This window comes from Polyodon spathula, chromosome 18, assembly GCF_017654505.1.
Source record: "Polyodon spathula isolate WHYD16114869_AA chromosome 18, ASM1765450v1, whole genome shotgun sequence".
Taxonomy (NCBI): domain Eukaryota; kingdom Metazoa; phylum Chordata; class Actinopteri; order Acipenseriformes; family Polyodontidae; genus Polyodon; species Polyodon spathula.
The window spans coordinates 19,018,473-19,038,422 of NC_054551.1; the positions used below are offsets into that span (position 1 = coordinate 19,018,473).

Below are 19,950 nucleotides of genomic sequence, written 5' to 3' on the forward strand. Positions count from 1 at the left end.
AAGCACAAAGTGGCTAAGATTCATGGAATTATTTTAAAATATTTTTAGAATAACTTAAACATGTAAGCCTGCTTGGTTAGAAATGTGGGTACTGCTGTAGCTGTCCTGCCAAAATTGATACCAGTGTTGAAAGACAGTAGCTAAATACACTCATAGACATACTGTGCAATACACCTGAGCACCTTCAGTACCTACACAGCTGAGGGTCATGTGGCTCTGTTCATCTCTATATTTACTGGGAAGGGGGCACAGGCTTTTTTTGAAAGATATTATCTGCATCTGTAACTGCCATTATGCAGTTTATGATTTAAGTTTGTTTGTGGCTAGTACGTTGTATTGACATGCCTTTAGTGGTATCATATTACCAGCTTGTTTAATGTTACTGGGAACTTAACGAAAAGCTGTGTTTTTTATGATCAATAGAAATGTCATTGCAACCATGTATGACATATTTTATATCTGGTCATAAATCATTTGCTGTCTTCCTGCTTCATTCTGAAATCTTGTATACTAAGGAAGTATGAGGAAGTATTAAAACTAAAAAGTGGGGATATGAAATAGATGAAGAATTGAGCTTACTATTTTGTCAGGCTGTATTTGCCCTGTTCAAAGGATGAGATCCTCAACCAATGCACGTACTTACAGTCCTCATAATCTAGGACTACATTCACAGAAAACCCTATGTGTGTGCAATCTGAAAGGTACGGAAGGTGACTGGAAATTCAATTCAAGGTCATGTATACTGTGCATACTGTAGGCCCCAATTTATCGTAAAACATTGTGTATAGTTTCCAAAAATGACATGGGCCTTTTGTATGGTGTAACACCACAATCTTTTGATTGCTTTTCATCCTCTTTTTGTTTTTGTCTTAAATGCTTAATGCCTGTCTCAAATTAACCGTCCAGTTACATCTAACTCATTTAATCTGTCCAGATTGGAGAGTGTTCTGGTAAGGGATTGAAGTGAGTAGATTGCCTGGATTGCTTCCAGCTTCTAAAAGCAATAATTGCTAACAGGTTGTTGCTGCAAATTCATTAGTACCCCTTCCTATGAAACGATTCAAGTATATCTTTGAATGAGGGCAGGATAACCCTGATTCATGCTCTGAGAGATAGCTTCAATGTGTGCTCTTAGTATGGGGAATCTTCTCTCCTTTATAAAGTTCCAGGGAAACTGTCAGAGAGATAATGTGAAACAGATTGGGCTGCATGCTTTCTGAATTATCAATCACTGTGCTGACTAATTGTTCTTACCTGTAGGGTCCCAAAGGGTATCCAGGACTACCAGGTCTTCCAGGTGAACAAGTAAGTCATCCAGGAAACTCCTTGTTTCTAATGATAATTATAACACATTCACAGCAGCAGAGTGTAAAAGGGTACTAATATAAGAGTGTGTGCTTTTGTCCAGATGTGTTTCCTTATTCTGAGGTCATTGGCTGTAAACTATAGGCTCACAGAAGGGTCTGCCAAGGGCCTCACGGCATTATTGGACAATAAAGGTGACCTTGTAAACCCCAAGGCAATATCATAAATATTTTTTACATTTTTTTTTATTACACCCCAAGAGTAAAACAACATCTGTAGTTTATGTGTGTGTGTGTGTCTAAATATAGCTTACATTTCCACATTCATTGCAAATGCATTGTCCAAGCATGATTCATTTTTTATTTCATCAGGAAGATACACAAGTACTGAAAACATACTGTTGAGTGCTAGAATCAGCTTATCCATCTAGAGATGATTGTGTGATCCAAATACAATCAAAGGTACAGAGGGTCCAGTGCTAAATCAGGGGAAAGGCTACCTCACCTCTTCGATTGCTTGTTGACCCTCAGGACCAAAAAGTCAAGCTTCATATTTAGTTGGTTTTCTGTTCTAAAACCACTCCTGTAGACAGAATACACAGAAAGGGAGACAGGAAAGAGAAAAGGATTCTGAGAGTGACGGCTGAACAGAGCATGGAATAATCTGTTTCTGGCAGGGCTGCGGAATGTGACCTTTCTTTCTTTCTTTCTTTCTTTCTTTCTTTCTTTCTTTCTTCTCTCCCTACCCTGCAGGGAATCCCAGGAGTGATGGGCAGCGCTGGGGCAGCTGGTTACCCTGGCAGGCAGGTGCAGTAACTGTGCTACAGACTTCATTTCCAGGGTTGACCTTGTTTTTTTTAAACATTTTTTAAATGCCATACATCTCTATCGATGTAAAAATGCCCTATCAAACAGTAAACTTGTGTTGTCCAATATCTATTATAACAGTAGTGTTGTACTGTTATATGTACCCTGTAACGTTTATAGATACACAGTGCAAGAATGAAGCAAAGTGTTTGTGAAAAATAGAGATTTTCTTTATTTTGACTTGACCTTGACATGCAAATTACTGTATATTGTTTTATAAATATATATGTTTACATTTTTTTTATATAAAGTAAGCAATACTTTTTAATAATTCTGACAGAGTAAAGTTTTGATAATAAATTATTTATTGATTATTTCTATATTTCTATACTGACATTTTTTACACCCTTAACTAATAGGGTTTAATTAAATAAATGACAACAGTCAATACAATGAAGCCTTTCATACCAAAACATTGTAAACTACTGTACACCAAATATGAGGGAGTCCTAATCTCCAAAACATTTTGACTGTAAAAGATAAAAGAAAACTAATGGGTTATTTTGACCTGCACAAGCAAATAAGGTTAATCAACGTTAGCAGGCACTTGTATAACCCTTTGAGAGTATTTTCACATTCTGTATTTCGATTGAATTTATTTAGAATATAAAATGTTTGTCAAGCTGTCCACTGGAACCCTGCCACCTACTGATTACACTGCTCTCTGCTCTTGTTTCAGGGTTTAGTTGGACCACAAGGTAACCCCGGTATCAAAGGAGTAAGAGTAAGTAAACCATTTAAAAACTCCTTGAAAGATTTCTCTTTTTTTGTTTGAGAAACGTAATTGTATGTTTCTTAAAAGGGCTATACAATGAGAATCCTGGGGCTGTGTCATTGCACCATCTGGTTCTGCAATTATCTGAAAGGTGCTTGGTTAAACATACTGAGCTTTGGTTTGAGTCAGTGGGTTTACTTCTGGCTTGGCCTTCGTTGCAGCTGAAGCGGGAAAGAAAAGGTGTAGTCAGGGATATTTCCTGCCCAAAGCACAGCTGGATTCCTTACATAACCAAAACTGACAGCAGTAATGGTAAAGGTGGTGTCAGCAGTGCAGCTAATTTTAGGACGAAATGACTGAAGGATATAGCAATGCCACATAAACAGCATAACCCCCACTCCCCATCCCCAACCCCCTTCAGTCAAAGAAGCACATTGGTGGTGATTGTACTTTTTGTTAGCAGCCATGTGATCTTACCCAAAACAGCTCTAACACCTATAAGGTTGAGGCCCTTCAGTGGTGACTGATGGGAAGAATGGAACATAAAAAGATGCATGTCAAACAAATACAGGCTAGAGTTATTTCAACACTCGGAAAGAATGAGAGGTTATCCCACCGATCAATCAGGGTGACATCAGTAATAAGCAGTGTAATTCACTGAGCTCAGGTGAAGGGGCAGCAGGTTGGCTACTTTGTTTGGAGCTGATTGTATCCAAATGAATGCGTGCCTGCAGGGGTGTCAGCATGACACATAGAGGGTGAGGGTAGAGAGATTATTGGATCATATAGCGCTTCGCAGCACTGGAATAAATTTGAGCTTGATTATCGACCGGGCTAATTCCATGTGCAGTCGTTGTAAGTCTAGGCAACAAATTGCTAGCCTGTTACATTTGTAGATAAAAATGGGAGGAGGTGTTAGCGGACAGAGACATCACAGTTCATCTCAATGAATTTGATTCTGCTGTGTAACCTGCCTAGCAACATTCAATGTAAAGCCTTATATGTGTACAATTGCATATTGATCATCACTGCCTCACAGTTTCTGTGTTCAAATGTTCAAACGTTTTAACTTAAAAAAAACTAAACAAATCATTTATTAGCATTCTTGTTTTCTTGCATATTCTTGTTTTCTTAGGCGCGAGTGAGATTAGCTGACATGGTCCTGACTTTTTACAAGCTAAGACCTTTTTACATATTGCTTATTTTTTTCTAATTACTTAGTAGACTGTTAGTCTTGTCAGAAACCAGAAGCACAATCACAACCCCGAAACCTATGTCATTTTTACGAACAAAAGTAAGTAAACAATACAATTCACATTAAAATTAACCATTTGTTTTCTAGAATGTTACTGAATTGGAGTTTTTTTCCAATTCAGACACACACTTATATAGCACCAGATTGCTCCCTTTGACGCATAATTATATTAGCCTTTTGGGTAAAGTGAAGTCGCTGTAGGATACTGTGTAGCTCATAGAAATGTTTTACTACAAAGCAAAACACATGAATCGCTGGGTTGTGTTTGGATTGTACAGGCCCCTGCTGGTATTTAAGGTGGTACTGAAAGCTTTAAAACATACAGCTTTTTTGCTCCAGGGATTTCATTCACTTAGGTTGTCAAGAACATAGGAGGTAACTCGTCCAATGTAGTGGTGGTTTATGCCTCTAAGGCATGAATAATAGGAAACCATTGTGATGAAACATAAAATGTGACTATATTTGTGGATTAAGTGGTGGTTGGGGAGGAGAACCAAGATTAAGCCTTTGAGATTAATGAGGGCCTTGGATAGTATTTCACTAAAGGACCCTGGGAGATACTTAACAAAGACAGTATGTTTTCAGAACTTAAAATTGAAAATTTCTCTGAGGACAATTACTGCTTGTTGTTTTCAAATATATCTACGAGAAAAAAAACAACACTGTATGAGGTTGTAAATTCTCAAATTAATTCTAGTTATCCCATATTCTAGGCCTAAAGGGCCTAACCCTACTGGGTTCATGCCTTGAAAAAATACATGGTTGACTGCACAGGGTGTACCAGATGTAGGTTAATAGCACTGCTTGTTTTTGTAAAATATTGGGTTCCATAGGTCTTTGTAAAATATTGGATTCCATATGTTTCAGTAAAACAAGAATTTCTGTTAAATAAGAATGGTGAAGTAATAATCCAATAACAGTAAACATACTGGAACAGACTGGAACACACAATAACATTCTTAGTTGCTATCGCTGTGAGTTGCAGTTTTACCAGATTGGAAATTAAGCATGATAAGCCCATTAAGTAGAAAACTCCTAGAGGCAACAGTTAAAACCCCCAGGAAATAAGAATAATGTGCTATGTGAGAATGGTTTTCAGAGAAATAGGGTTACAATGTCTTGCTGCTGGTAACCGTGTTAGGTATGTTCAGGAAACTGATGGGATACAAATAGATAATATATTCAGTAAAAAGAAAAAGAAAAAAGAGAAATGCTTTGGTATGACAAGCCATGGATCATAAGTAACACTAAACAATTAAAATAATGCTTATTTAATGCTTTCTGGCTATTTCAGGGTTTTATAGGACCTCCTGGAGTGGCGGGACCACCTGGACCGGAAGGAGAAAGAGTAAGTTGTTGTTTTGAATCTTGTAACCCATGTTTCAACCCTAGACCCAACCGGGACACTATGAGGAACTACCTGCTATTGAATAGCAGAGAAGTACAAGGCATGACAGCTGACACTGCACAGTCCATAAACATTGTTATATGCATACGTTCAAGTTTACTAGCCTCAAGCAAGAAGTTCATAGCTATCTCACCCTTCATTAAGACTTACTGAATTGATTCTTAAGGCTGAGTAATATAGTATGGGGTAACACTTTGGTGTCTCTAACTAAACTGTAATTGCATTTGAGATTACATGCTAAATACCCTCACTTAGATCCCCAATGAAATCTGCTCTGTAGCGCTCTGAGCTGCTCATGGGGAGCGCAACTGAGCATGCCGTGTCCACAGTAATAGTGCTTACCAGTAACTGATGTCCATTACTCAACTGGGAAGTCTAGTAGTTTCCAGCATAAGGTTTTTGTAGTTTGTGGTTATTAAAAAAACAGGTAGCTCAACATCTACAACAGTGCATGTGAAAGCAATACATATTGAATTGCTCCTAGTCACTGTTAAAGAGCAACATTGTGCACAGCTAGAATGATCGTCAGGGCAACCATACAGTCTCTGAAACAGAAATGCAGGGTGTAGGTTGGCAGTAAAAGATGTTAAACAGACAGCGTATTCCGATTTTTTTCGAATGGTTTCTAACCTCCCATTTTCTGCATCTCTGTAGGGTGTTCCTGGTTCTATAGGAAAGAAAGGTCCCAAAGGCAGACAGGTAAATCAGTGCCATGCTTCAGCAGCACCTAACACAAAGACAAATTCAACAACCTTGTGTCTGGCCACACCCAAGGAACTCCTTCATGACCATGCATTCTGAGGAAAAACTTGAAGGAGGCACTAGATGAAACTTAAAAGAAACTAAGAGGTCCATTACCACCACTCTAACTCTATTTTAACCCAGCTGGGGTTTCCTCTACATTGCGGTGTGATATTAGAGTGTTTGTATTAAGATGCGTCACTTACCTTAGAACTGCAGCCAGATCAGTCCCAATTAGTGGTGATGGGGTATATTTTAATATCCTAATACCACCAAACTAACATTCATAAACCTGGTGTTTTTTGATGTTAATAATGACTATTTTATTAATGAACAGGTTTAGAAAATACATTTTTCATTTGCTGCAGAGGCATTAGTAATAGAGTAAATGACTGCATGGCTCATAGTGGTGGTAGGCAGTTAGCATGATTAAAGACTCAAAACAGAGTAAATTCATGTAAGATGGCATTGCTGGCAAGATCAGACACTAGTACTCTACATCTCACCAGCTATGCTGGATGTTTTACAACAGAAGGTTGGATTAAAATTTAAGTGGTAAATTGCAACTGTTTCCCCTCATTGGTAGCAGCATTCAGCGTCCTTGTGGCTGATAGCCATTTGGCAGCAAAGTTTCCTAGGCCTTGTTTATGGTTTGGTAGCGTACACAGTATCAGTGATATGAAATTCTGAGTTTTATTCACACAACAGTGAAACTTGAAATAACCAGTCACCAATGGGACTGAACATATGTGGTTTATTTAAGGTGTATCATTTACTTTACTGTAAATTAATTTACTGAAAAAAAACAAAAAACATACAGTAGTCTCTATCTAAGAAAACACCCCTTGGGAAACAAGTGAAGTGTTCTCTTAGCTGAAGTGTTCTCTAAGACAGTTGAACACCAGACACAATCTGCCAATCTCTTATGAACTGGTTAGAAACTAGTTGCTATCGGTGTCATAAAGGTGTTCCTTTAAGCAAAGTTCTTGTTCCTTTAGGCAGAGCATTTCCAATGGTGGAAAAATCAATTTCACCACAAGAGTGTTCCCTCAGGAGATGACTGTACTTCAAACCTCTTTGTAAGGTTGTGACATTACTGGATGTATATAATAGTCACTAGGAGGCAGCATGTGTGTAGTTTGTATAAGGTTTTTTTTTACCTAAACAGGGGTTGAAGTGAACTTAGTCATTGCATTATTTTATAAAAGGATTCTTGGGGGCTCCCGAGTGGTGCATCCGGTAAAGGCGCTCCGCGTGCAGTGCAGGATGCGCCCTATAGCCTGGACATCACCGATTAGAGTCCAGACTATTCCACTGACGACCATGGATGGGAACTCCCAGAGGGAGGCGCACAATTGGCCTTGGGTGGGAGGGCTTAGGTCGGCCAGGGTGTCCTCAGCTCACCGCGCACCAGTGACCCCTGTAGTCTGGCCAGGGGCATGTGGGCTTGGTTGCAAGCTGCCCAGAGCTGCGTTGTCCTTTGATACTGTAGCTTTGAGGTGGCTGCATGGGTGGGTCTGCAGTGTGAAAAAAAGCGGGCAGCGGTCTTTGCCACTCCTGAGTCAGCGCAGGGGTGGTGGTGGTGAGCTGAGCCTAAAAATAATTGGCTATTCTAAATTGGGAAAAAATGATAAAAAAACAAAACAAAAAAACAAACAATTGGCGTCTACTAAATAATAAAAAAAAAGATTTTTAATTAAATTAAAATAAACATTTAATTTGTTTTATTTTTGCTAGCATAAAACATAGAACACAACTGATATTAGATCATAATTTGAATTTGAAGTTAATAAACTTAATAATAATAATTATAATATTAATTATATATTTTTTTCAGGGTTTTATTGGTGATGTTGGCAGAAGAGGACCTCCTGGGCCAGATGGCAATCCAGTAAGTGTTGAAATAACTATATTTAAAATACTAGTAGATTTAGTAATATTTTATAGAGATATTAATTGTGGCTCTTTAAGAATTGTTAAACATTTAGAGTGAATACAATAACTTAGGAGCAATGACAGTTTCCATTTCTTAAGATGTAATGCTAGAATAGATAATACAGTGCTGTTTAACACCTTTGCATTGACATTAGTAGATTTTAAAAAAGCCTGACAACATGTCTCTTGAGGATGAAATTGCCTCTCATTACAGTTTTCTGCAGTACACCATGGTAAAAGTATAGCAAAATGAAATAATTAACCACTTTGGGTTCTGATTCATATAGTTTTGCAACGTGTCTGCCATCTACTTCAGTGCATGGATTACAATTAGTGCACTGCGTATTTTTGTGGGCATTTAATTGTTAAAATAGCCTTATAAATATGAAAATAACTAAAAACATGGTGCTAATTAAACCAGCAGATCAGTATTTTAACCAGGCCATAAGACTAAAAGCTTAATAGGGAGACACATTTGTCTGGGAACAGTAGATGTGATGTACTGCATTTGATGAAGTAAAGCTGAACCAGATGTTACCATGCAGAATACATTGACCCCCTCGAGTCTCTTGTACATTTAGACAAGGCTGTGACTCATGTTATGTTTTACAGGGCCCCGTTGGTGGAACTGGGACTGGTGGATTTCCTGGGCTCAGGGTAAGAACTTTATTGTACACCATATTTACAGCTTTGCTATGCCTTAGCATGTCATTCATTACTATTTAATATCAGCAATCTGTAATCCATACTGCTTGAAAAAATAACAGCCATTTGGTAACAAAGCAAAGAACATTTAAGTTGATTTGCAGTTTGTTGAGTTTGTCATTTTGGGTTGCTGGCTGGCAAAATCCTAAATTTGATTTGCAAAATTGTGAAAATAGGTATCCTAGCATACCTGTGTGTGGCAAAGTGGTTAACAGTGTGCAGGAATGCAGCAGGTATCAATGAACAGACAGACAATGATAATCCAGGTGCAACGATATTTTATTTGTACAGTCCAAAGTCTGATGACAAACGGCAGTAAACCATAACAGTGAGAACAGGCAGTACAGCCGTTTGTATTGCACTGTTGTTAATCCCCGGGTTGGTCCCATAATAATAATAGTCTCGTTCCTAAACACCCACACGTAACACAAAACACAAACACTGTGATGTCCAGGTAAGTGCTGGCCTTTGGCACCAGCTCTGGATCACGTTCAGCTGCTGTCTAATAACAACAAACAAGCTTTAACCATAAAAAGGAACAGATCACTTCGCTACGCACCCTTTTGTACCATCAATCATGACCCCTTGGTTAATTAGTGAAACCGCTCCTCCAATCCACAGCTGCTCGATGTTTTAGTGTATCATAGCTCCGCCCCCTTTCTAGATGACTGACTTCCTTCTAACCCTGTGAATGAATTGTCTGGCCATCCAGTCCAGAGCACTCTGTTCCCTTTACACTGTGCCCTCACAGGTCGGGAGAGGGATTTATCACCACTGTGATATAAACAAATTATGCTCCCAAACGTTGTGACTGAATTAACATTGAGATTGATATTTCAATGAAACAGTGTGCTGTATTAATAAGTTTTGGAGTATGCTTTCTCTTTGAAGACAATTGTTCTTGATACACTGAACAGGTCTAGACAGTATTTTGGCAGCAATACACACAGTCTTCTGCATTTTGTCCCCAATTCAACAGTAAGGATAGTGCATCTGATTTAAGTGTTTAACCTTAGAAGTGGCCAAAGGATACTTGTCAGGTAGAGGAAAACAATGAAACAATACATCTTTTTCATACATTCTGGTACATTTGTTTGCCAGGTTTTTACAAAATGAAATGCATTCTGGGCTAGTGTATTTAACTTTTAACCAATACAAGCGCTTTCCTCAAGTGCAGCTGTAAAGTCCATGTGAAAGACTTGCAAGCAAGGGCCATTGGCATGCTAGAGTTTCTTGACAGCTGTTCAATTGATGAGTGTTTCTCAATATCAGAGATCTTAGGACAAACAGCAGGCCTGGTCTTTTACTGTTTGAATCCCCTCCAGCTGGCATGAGTTTCAAACCTGTGTTCTTCCCTTGGCACCGTCTCAGTGATTGCAGCTAAATGCATTAGATTTCCCACTGGGCAAAGATAAATCCCATTGGTGATTTTGCTGTGGGCAGCATACAGCCTTGGAGCACAATATGATTAGTACATTGACTTGGTACAGTGTTGAGCTGACAAGGCTGCGTATGTTCCAGCAATAGTAAGAGCAAATGCTGAAATGACAGAGGCTAAGTGACTGCCAAGAGCACACCTTCTATACGTAAAGCTTACATGAAGTCTACTGTGGATCAGGTCTCATCCGCTAGGATTGCCTGTTAAAAAGTGAATGTGATGAAGATAGGATGTCTTATAGCAGACACAAATCGTTTAAATAAAATTCTGTATTTTTATTTTCTAGTAATAATACAAATTGAATCAGAAAACACACGTGTAACAAAATTAACCATATAAACAAGAAATATCTAAGAAAAGAGTCAACATTTTCTTTGCCTGTGGTTCTTTCCATTAAAGTCCTACACATGAAAATACATGTACACAGTGGAATTAGATTAATCTAACTTGGATCTTTTAACATTCGACTTTTCCAGTATCGCTGTTCTACGAACCCACAGCACTGCCTTCTGAAACTGCTGCTGTATTTCCTAGTGTGACAGTTTCTTTTAAGGATTCAAATCATGGATTTTCTGAAGAACTCAATACACAGTTTATCTAACAGTACCATCTGAATTTGGTTCTTGAATCAAAAGTCAACAGAGTACGAATGTAGGATAGTCAGACAGCAGTCAAAGCAACATTTAAGTTAAGATACTTGCACCCTTACTAAAATTGTGAAAGGGCACCAAACCCCCTAATTTAATGGGAATTTTACAAAACTAGAACCAGTAATATGATATGCCCTTATGTGTTTCATTGGGTCTAAAAAGTGTTGAATATTTTTCTGTTAGGAAACTATTAATTAATTGAAGATGGATTAATATGACTTAATCCATTTCATGCAGCACCCATATCTGCTTGCTTAGAAATAGGGCAATGGTTCTAAAAACGAGTATCTGGGAGCCAGAGCGGAGATCAATCTATATTGTTTTAACAGGTTTCATCAGGGATATTACACACAGAGATTAGAAAGTCCAGAACTACTCTGATTAAAACTAATCAGAAAAACCAGAATTGCCTGTACAGAAATAAAAAAAATTCTATTCAAATTTTAAGAAACACATTTTATCAATTTAGGGCACGTCAATATGCATAACTAATAGGGAATCATTTTAAATAATAGCATATTACTTTGAAAAAATAATGACAAAGAATACCATTATCAGTAGTGTGTAATGAATTTCACCAAAACTGGGATGCAAACATAAACTGTGAGGCTCCGGATTGAACATTTTATCACAGCCAGGACCTGTTAGGGAGCAGTATGATACACCTTTATCAAAATTCCGATAACACGTGATGGGATTATCAGCAATGGGATTCAGAACACACATTGCACTCCTGGTAGAGCATGTCACTGGTATACACATGGCACCTTGGTGCTGGATTACCAGAGTGTATCGGTTCATACAATTGTGAAGCAAATGTTACCACTGTGGTACCATTCTACAAATCATTATAGCTGCCTTTGTGCTGCAGCTTACACTACAGAACCATGACTTTTCCACTGCAGTGTAAACTGCATTGAAGCGGGACACAATATGAATATCAGTTGCTGGTTTTATTGATCGGTTTGAATTGTAAACATTGATTTGCTTTGTTCTAGTTTCTTGAGACTGTAAAATGTGTTTTATTCAATTCAAAACAGGTTTGTGTTTTTGTTTTTGTTTTGTTTTTTATACATACTACTATTTTACATACTACTACTGCATTTGTCATAGAATACCCATTTATTAAATTTACCACATATGTTTGTTGCATATATGAAATAAGATTAATGTGGTACCTGAATATTTATCTTTCTTGCAAAGTAGGCTTATTAACAGACTTCAAAAGCATACCACAAAGTTACCAGTAAACAGCTGTATATGGAAAAATAGTAGATAAATGTTGACATTCTTTGCCTGTGGCTTTTTCCATATAAGAATTACTCAAGAATGTTTCCACTAGGAATGACCCGGGCAAGAGACCATTCATAAACTAGATTTTGACAGTCAAGAGCAAACTACAAAAATGCAACAAAACACAGTTCACATTGGAGGAGTTTCCATGTGTGTTCTAATTTTACTCGAGGCACTGGGGCTTGAGCCAAATGAAAAATAACCCTATATATTTCGGGTTTCCATTGCCTCGGCTTATTTTACTCGAGAAGACCCTCTTTTCACCTGACATCATGCAAATGAAGGGGAAAGGAGGCGGTCGATATGCAAATTAGCCATGCGTAGCTTTCTCATGCTGTTTTTCTTCTCCTGGAAATCCATGGTTGTCACGTGGCATCTTGTTTGAGTGAAAATGTTTAAAGCACAGTTCTAAGGTCATGTAATAAAGTGGTGATTTGTAAATACCTTGTGTCTGGTTGTTTAATAATGTGTTTTACTGCTCTTGCCCTAATTGTTTTTCAAATGTCCATTGGTGAGGTGGGATATCATTAGTAGTGAATTATATTTCAACTAATTTATCACACGACTTATTAATTAAAGAAAAAAGAAAATAATGAACCCAAGGTATATATTGAAACTGTCCAACTCCATGGCTGAAAACAAGATGTAGGATGAAGAGATCTGTGCCAGACAGCTTCCACGTATGCTCCCAAGGCAGTCTGGATTGGGAGCAGTGGACGTTTTCACGTGAAATGCAGGTTTCCATGTGAAAATGGGTGTGGATTTCCCGTGTTTTACATCATGCTTATGAGTAAATGAGATTTAGCTATCCCTCTCTTTGGCCATTATTTTTCGAAACCTGATCCTGACAAGTTTTTCTCTCAGACGTGCATGCACCTCACCACGTCACGTGTAAATAACCATACATTGAAACTCCCCCAATGTTGATTTAAGCAGCGATCCAAAGAACAGGTTTGAGCAAGGAAAAGGTGATGATGAATTTAGTGTATGGGATGTTTTAACATAAATATGATCAACCCTAGGATTGCCTTTTAATATTGGTACTGCTATCCTTTTAGCGTTTAAATAAAAATACGAAATAAGAAAAACATCTATTATGTACTGTTAAATAAAATGTCAAAAACCATCAGTGATTTGTCTCTGCTGTAGTTTGATTTATTATTTGGTACTTTTTAAAAGCCACTGAAATAATAGCGGCGCCACTATTAAAATGTTATCTTAGTGCAAGCAAGAATAAAATTACAGGCTTTGGTAAGAATATAATCACAAAAATTACATAAATCAGCAAGCAACGAGTTGCAGATCAGATACTTCAGGTAATAATCAACCACTAAAAGTGAGGCTCTCATTTATAGAAAATCACAAAGTACATTAATGTGAACCAGACTGGTAAAGCCTAGGGCTGTTTCTATCAGCAACTGGTTCCACTTAAACTTTCTGGTCTAAATAAGTAATGATTTACAGAGGAGGGTTTGCTTTATGTCCAATATGTCCATTGTAAGTGTAAAAGAGGGTAGTCATATTTTATGTTGCGTTATGGGGGGGAGGGGATCCTTTTATGTATTGAAGGGCAGATGTATTGGTTACTGGAACATAAAATATAGTCTTCATTGAATAATAAAGGAGTTATACACTCATTAACCAGGTAGGCAATGCTAGAGAATGAAGATACCTGAGCTCGGCTAGCTGGAACAGGCTAAAGGTAAATGTTTCTGGAGTGGAAGTGGAAACCTGCTACTGGCTAACAGTACTTTCTTAAGCAATGTAGAAACAAATGATTATTGTGACTTCTGAGTTCCGGCGGCTGTAGAGTCTGGTTACACTGTAGCGTGTTATTTATTTTTTAGATGGCATAGGGAGAGGTGTATTTTGGGAAACCTATAATTATATTTCAGCTGCTTTTTTTGTGCCTGGACACTTAATCCACAGTGAGCTTCTTGTTTTATCAAAGGCATTAGACATGGAAAGCCTGTGTTCACATCAGCATTGCTTAGTGACTTGTGACTTATGTTGTTGAATTACCAGTGTTTGCCTTGTTGGCAAATGGCTCATCATAATCTAACTCTAATAAATTCACAAGTACTTTTCAATGAAACCTGAATGAATCCAACACAGAATGGCTGCTTTTTCAAGGTGCCTCTGTGTATGCAAAAAATATGCAAAAAAGCAGTACAATTATTGTTGTGAGAAATCTATTGCTAGTTTTATACACACTTGAATGGGACTGTGAGGCGTGTGAGTAAAAATTGATTTTCCAGACAGCGAATTACGTGTAAAAAAAATAAAAATTTTATTTAATATTACATTGAAAAGAAAAAAAAAAAACAATAAAGAAGGATGTGAGGGAGTGCTGGAGTAATCAAAAATAAAGGAACGGAAGCCTCTTAGTCCTCTTCGTGATCTGCTCAATCCAAAATGAAACAAAAAGGAATAAAAACAGAAAACAGCAAAGTTAGTAAGGCCTCCGTCCGAAATTAACAGTAAATAACACAGTCCAACCCCGCACGTACTACCCTCCAGCCTTTTTTTTCCCCGCCTCTATAACTCAGGACCAACCCCGAACACAGTAGCACGTTGTCTTTAGTATGCAAACCCCGCCCCGGTAGTCAGTGGATCACCAATCCCAGACTGACAGGTATCCTTAACTTCACTTGACTCCAGTGGCTGGAATTTACATACTCGTACTTCCGCCCCTCACCAAGGTGCCGCCCCTCATAAAGATGACTTTTGTCATGGTCACAAGATCTTGGTAAGGGAAGTCCCGAGTTGGTTTTATGCCATCTACTGTTGGGAGGCTGAATTGCAGACCGAAACCCCTTTGAGTCATCACAGGGACCCATCTTACTGTCCTAAGTTTGTTGCAAAAACAACATAGAAATGCAAATCGGCTTGCAATTTTTCAGTGTTCACCAAAATAGGATTCTGGATTGATACGGCTTTACTCTTAGGCAGCTGCATGCAGCTGTTATTTCTGAGTCATGCTATAATACTGTATCCTGCGATAACTGTTTTTTTAAGATGGAAAAGATGTGAATACATTTTCTCTGAAAACAGTTGCGGATCCTGTTAAATTGTATTAAACATGTTTTCTTAAACTTATTTATACAATTCAGTATTTTGATCACTGATCTGACTGTATCCTGTATTAGATTCTATGAAACCCAACTGATCTTCACTATAGTATACTTCAGCTTTGCTTTAGAGGGTGATGTTCCTAGATCAGTGGTGTCTAATCCCGGTCCAGGAGGACTATTTCACTTCAGGTTTAACAGTAAAATGAGATAATGAACTACTTCAGGGTCTGGGTGGGGGCCAACATTGGCAACCTGTGTCCTAGATCAAGCAGAGCTGGGATACTTCTAGTTGTAATGTAATGGCATAATAATTACAAAACCAGGGCAGGCTTGGCAAGGTTGTTATCTTTAATAACGGCAAATGTGACGAAGCAGGTTGCCAATCAGGGGGGGGTGCTGATTCATTCAAAGGTGGCATTAGCTGCAGGGGAGCCACGGTACATCTGAGTATGTGTATACAGTATGTCGCTCACCATCTGCTTGTTTTTAGGTGGAGGAAAAAAAAAACACAGGTTTTTGAACTACACACTGTGTCCAAATGGTCCTTCTGTACTGATATCTGGTTACTGTCATCATCTCAAGATTGCATTACCAGGCGACAGTGTCTCAAATTTATGCTAAAGAAGTTTCAGTAACAAGACACTCTTACATTGAGCAAGTCGGCCTGCCTGATTTAAAAAAATTAAATAAAAAAAATGACATTGTGAAAATGGTCAGTAAAATATGTAGGAGCAAGTAAAGTAAAGCACATAATACACCATATGAATATAAATATAAATATAAATAGTTTTGGTTTGTATAGTCAGTTAATTTGCATATACTATATTGCGAAAGCAGCATCAATACAAATCATAAAGACCGATTTAAATACAGATAAATACAGGCCACGAAAGACACGTTAATTTTGAACCCTTAATACTAGTTTTGTTGTTCCATGAGGTGGTGCACGCCCTGGCTTAGTGGAGACTACTACTTTTTTTCAGCTTTGATTTGAATTTACTGCCATGCTACAACTAGGTAATACAGTGAAACATTTGTCTTGTAATGTGTCTTGATGCATGTCTCTCTTTTGTTCCACACAGGGCGACGCTGGGCCTGAGGGACCTCGTGGGCTGACAGGGATTGTTGGACCTCAGGTACAGAGAGCTGCTTTGCATCTGTTAACACTTTTTCTGTTGTACCTGCACTTTGCTTGCCTTCGCCCTCAAAACTCCAGTTTGTTTTTCTTTGACAGGGCCTACCAGGAAACATGGGGCAGCCTGGATTGAAAGGTGATAAGGTGATCTAAATATTTATTTTATTGTAGTGAATGTTACAGAATAGTGTTGAAAAACTAAATATAATAACGGTAATGGATTAGTGCAGCATGATCATTTTAAAACACATTATTCATTTAGATATACCCTAAAAATGTATAAAACGTCTGATTCTTTTTAAGAAAAGTTATTAGATTGTTGGTTTACTGTATGTGATTCGATGCACTGTTGGCTGCATGTTCATTGAGATAAGCTATACAGTATCTATATTATATATCTTCCTGTAATGCTGTACAATCTAGGGGGAGCCTGGCTTATTGGGACATCCTGGAGAAACTGGTTATCAGGGAGATAAGGTGAGCATTCTGATTATTCAATATTTATTCAATAAATCAGCATTTCTGTTAACTGGTAAATACCAGTCAGAGAAGGTTGCAAAAGCTAGTTTACAGGCAGAGACTGAAGCCGTCTTTCAGTTTGACTGGCAGCAAAAGGTCTGTGACGGACAGCTAGAAACATTGACTGTCACTAACAAGAGCGAATGAGTGTGCCTCTAGTGCACCTCATTGCAAAGTGAGGTAGCTTTGCCACCATGTCCTTCCACACAGTGTTGTAAGGAGAAATACTCAGCACATGGAAGCATTTTTTCCACAGGGTAATACCTGTAACAGTTTCATTTTTAAGGTGGTACAGTTTGTTGTTGAGGTCACATGCAAAACAGGTCGCTACGCAAAGGAGGTTTTCATACAAGCAGAAGTCAATAATCCTTTCTTCATCTTCAACCAGAAACTGTTTCACTCACAATTCACCAAAACACAATCCTCACAGGTCTCACTCCTCAAACTCCCCAACCAGAATGAGGCTAGAGACTGCCTTATATATTCACACAGATAACAAGCTGCAGGTGCTAAGCATTATCCCCTGATTGTTGAACATTACCTGTCCTGCAGCCCAAAGCATCTTGGGAAATGTAATTTTATTTTATTAGTGTTCACCATTAAAACCATGTAGACTACATTTCCTTGTAACCGATAACCACATACATATTTCATAAAGGATAGGGGCTTCGTAGAATTTACCGTCCATCTAGGACTTTACCACATACCTTACCACGGCCTCTATTCTCTTTAAAGGCACAGACAATCGAATGAGTGAGTGATTTGGCAGTTCCTGCTTGTTAATAAAGCAAGTCACTGATAGGCTGGTTCAATCCCTGCTCCCTCCTTTTGTTCCTCCTGAAGGGGAAAATTAGTTTTTTGAGTTTTAATCCATGATGCTGATTGACTGTGCATTATGTGTTTGTTGAAATAAAAGCATAAAGTGCAATTTAATTTTGTTTAGTTTTTTATGTGTATAGTCTAAATATGCCAGTCTAGTCTTCTGTAGGGTTGCACACCCTCCTATCTTTTCAGTGCAAAATGCTTTAATTCACGCTAATATTATATCTGTAGTTCCCTTTCAATTCGAAAACAACCACCAACAATGATAGGCCCCTTCCTGGGATGACACCTTCGGTCCCACCTACTGAGGGATTAAAACCGTCATTCCACGGAAGCCATTTCTCTTTTTGCCTCTGGATAGAGGAAGGAGAGGAACTGGCGCTGTCGACCGTGGCATAACCTAGCTCCGAGGTTGCCTCTGAGATTAGTTTGCCACAGTTGCCCAACTCAATGCTGGCATTGATGGGGCACTGGAAAATTTTTGCAGATCCCCTGAGCAACACCGGCACATCCCCGCCAGTCTGTGTTTCGGACGCAGGCAGTAACTCCCACAGCACAGCCCTTCCCACCATTCCCTGATTTTATGGAGGAGGTGCGCTCCTCTTGCGTATTTAGATGGTGTGCTCACAGAGACCCCGCTTCCAGAGCTGGTGGTCACTGAGCTTCACCTCTTCTCAAGTACGCTGTTCCAGATCTCTGGTCTTCAAGGACAAGCCCTAGGCCGGAGCCTGGTGGTGGCTTGCAGACAGCTATGGCTGTCACAGGCAAAGGTATGCGACACGGATGAGGAGGCCTTGCTGGACGTGCCGATATCCTTGGGACATACATTCTCCTGCTGTGGAGGAGATTTTACAATGCTCCCTTCGACAGCACGAAGCATCTTGGAAGGTGGCCGCGTTGCTCCCTCCCTGTGCTCTGGTGTGGGGTAGGTTGAGCCATTGGCAGGCCTCCCAGGTGCGTACCATCACAAGAATGGTCCCAGTACCCACGGCCCCACTGGGTGCCCTGTGGCATCACCTACAGGCCACAGCAGTGATGGGAAACCGAGCCCCTCCACAGAGCACAAGGAACGCAGGGCGTGGTCCGTCTGCGCAGCAGCTTTCCAGGAGGCAATTCCAGGGCAGTAGTCCTAGGCAGCTGCCTCAGAATGCTCTGCCCCAACCATAGCAGCCCCAGCAGGGACCCTGAACCATCACTTCACCGCACAACAGCTGCAATATTTGCGCGCTTGCACCTCAGACACCTGGGTACTCGCTACCTTGCACAACGGTTACACGCTGTAGTTCCATTTGTGACCTCCCTCCTTCCGAGGAGTCACTCACTGTCACTGTCGGACCCTCTTCATGTCTCGGTACTCAAAAAGGAAGAGGCTGCCTTGCTATGCAAGCGAGCCATTCGTCTCATGGATGACTTGATGATTTGCACTCAGTAACGAGAGGGAGCAGTGGCCCACACGGCGATTGTGACACAGCATCTGGCGAGGCTGGACCTCACCATCAACGATGCAAGGTATGCATCGGTCGCCCTCACAGCTTCAATGCAAAAAGAGAATTGGCCTCCGTGGTATGACGGTTTGAATCCCTTGGTAGGCGGGACCAAGAGTGTCATCTCAGGAAGGGGCCTATCAGCAGCTCTGGTCTATAGAGATCAGAAAAAATCTACCAATAGGCAGGCATATCCCATACGTAATGTTGTTGGTGGTCGTCTTCTCTTTCAGAGAACCAGAGTTACTGTAAGTAACCTAACGTTTTCAGTTACGCTGAGAACTATGGTGTAAAATATTCACAGATGAGAAATCAACAGTTATCTCTTTGCAGTCCGTTTATTCAGTGCTTGTCAGGCACATCAGGTCCAATTTATTTTCACACGCGCTGTTTATTATACATGCGCTATTTACATTTTTTTCAGAGTAAAACAGGTTTAAAAGGGACTGAATCACAAAAGGACATTCAGTACTGTATCTACAGCCAAGCCCCACCCCTTGTTCGCTGTATTTTTCACATACCTATTTACAGACATGCATACTGATAAATCCTCTCCTGATCACTCGTTTTGTTGCCAAACTTCTCAATAATGCGATCCAAGTCAT

At 39.4% G+C, this 19,950-nt stretch overlaps 1 protein-coding gene across 1 annotated transcript in view; it reads left to right on the top strand.

Annotated features, from left to right (window-relative positions):
* The window catches only part of LOC121331059 (collagen alpha-1(XXIV) chain-like), a 125,891-nt gene that overhangs the window by 34,487 nt on the left and 71,454 nt on the right, over positions 1-19,950 (top strand). The window contains exons 8-17 of the mRNA XM_041278206.1: positions 1,261-1,305; positions 2,058-2,111; positions 2,851-2,895; positions 5,436-5,489; positions 6,204-6,248; positions 8,128-8,181; positions 8,838-8,882; positions 16,468-16,521; positions 16,620-16,664; positions 16,944-16,997. Coding sequence (XP_041134140.1) covers positions 1,261-1,305; positions 2,058-2,111; positions 2,851-2,895; positions 5,436-5,489; positions 6,204-6,248; positions 8,128-8,181; positions 8,838-8,882; positions 16,468-16,521; positions 16,620-16,664; positions 16,944-16,997 — 495 coding nt within the window. The remainder of the gene's footprint in view (positions 1-1,260; positions 1,306-2,057; positions 2,112-2,850; positions 2,896-5,435; positions 5,490-6,203; positions 6,249-8,127; positions 8,182-8,837; positions 8,883-16,467; positions 16,522-16,619; positions 16,665-16,943; positions 16,998-19,950) is intronic.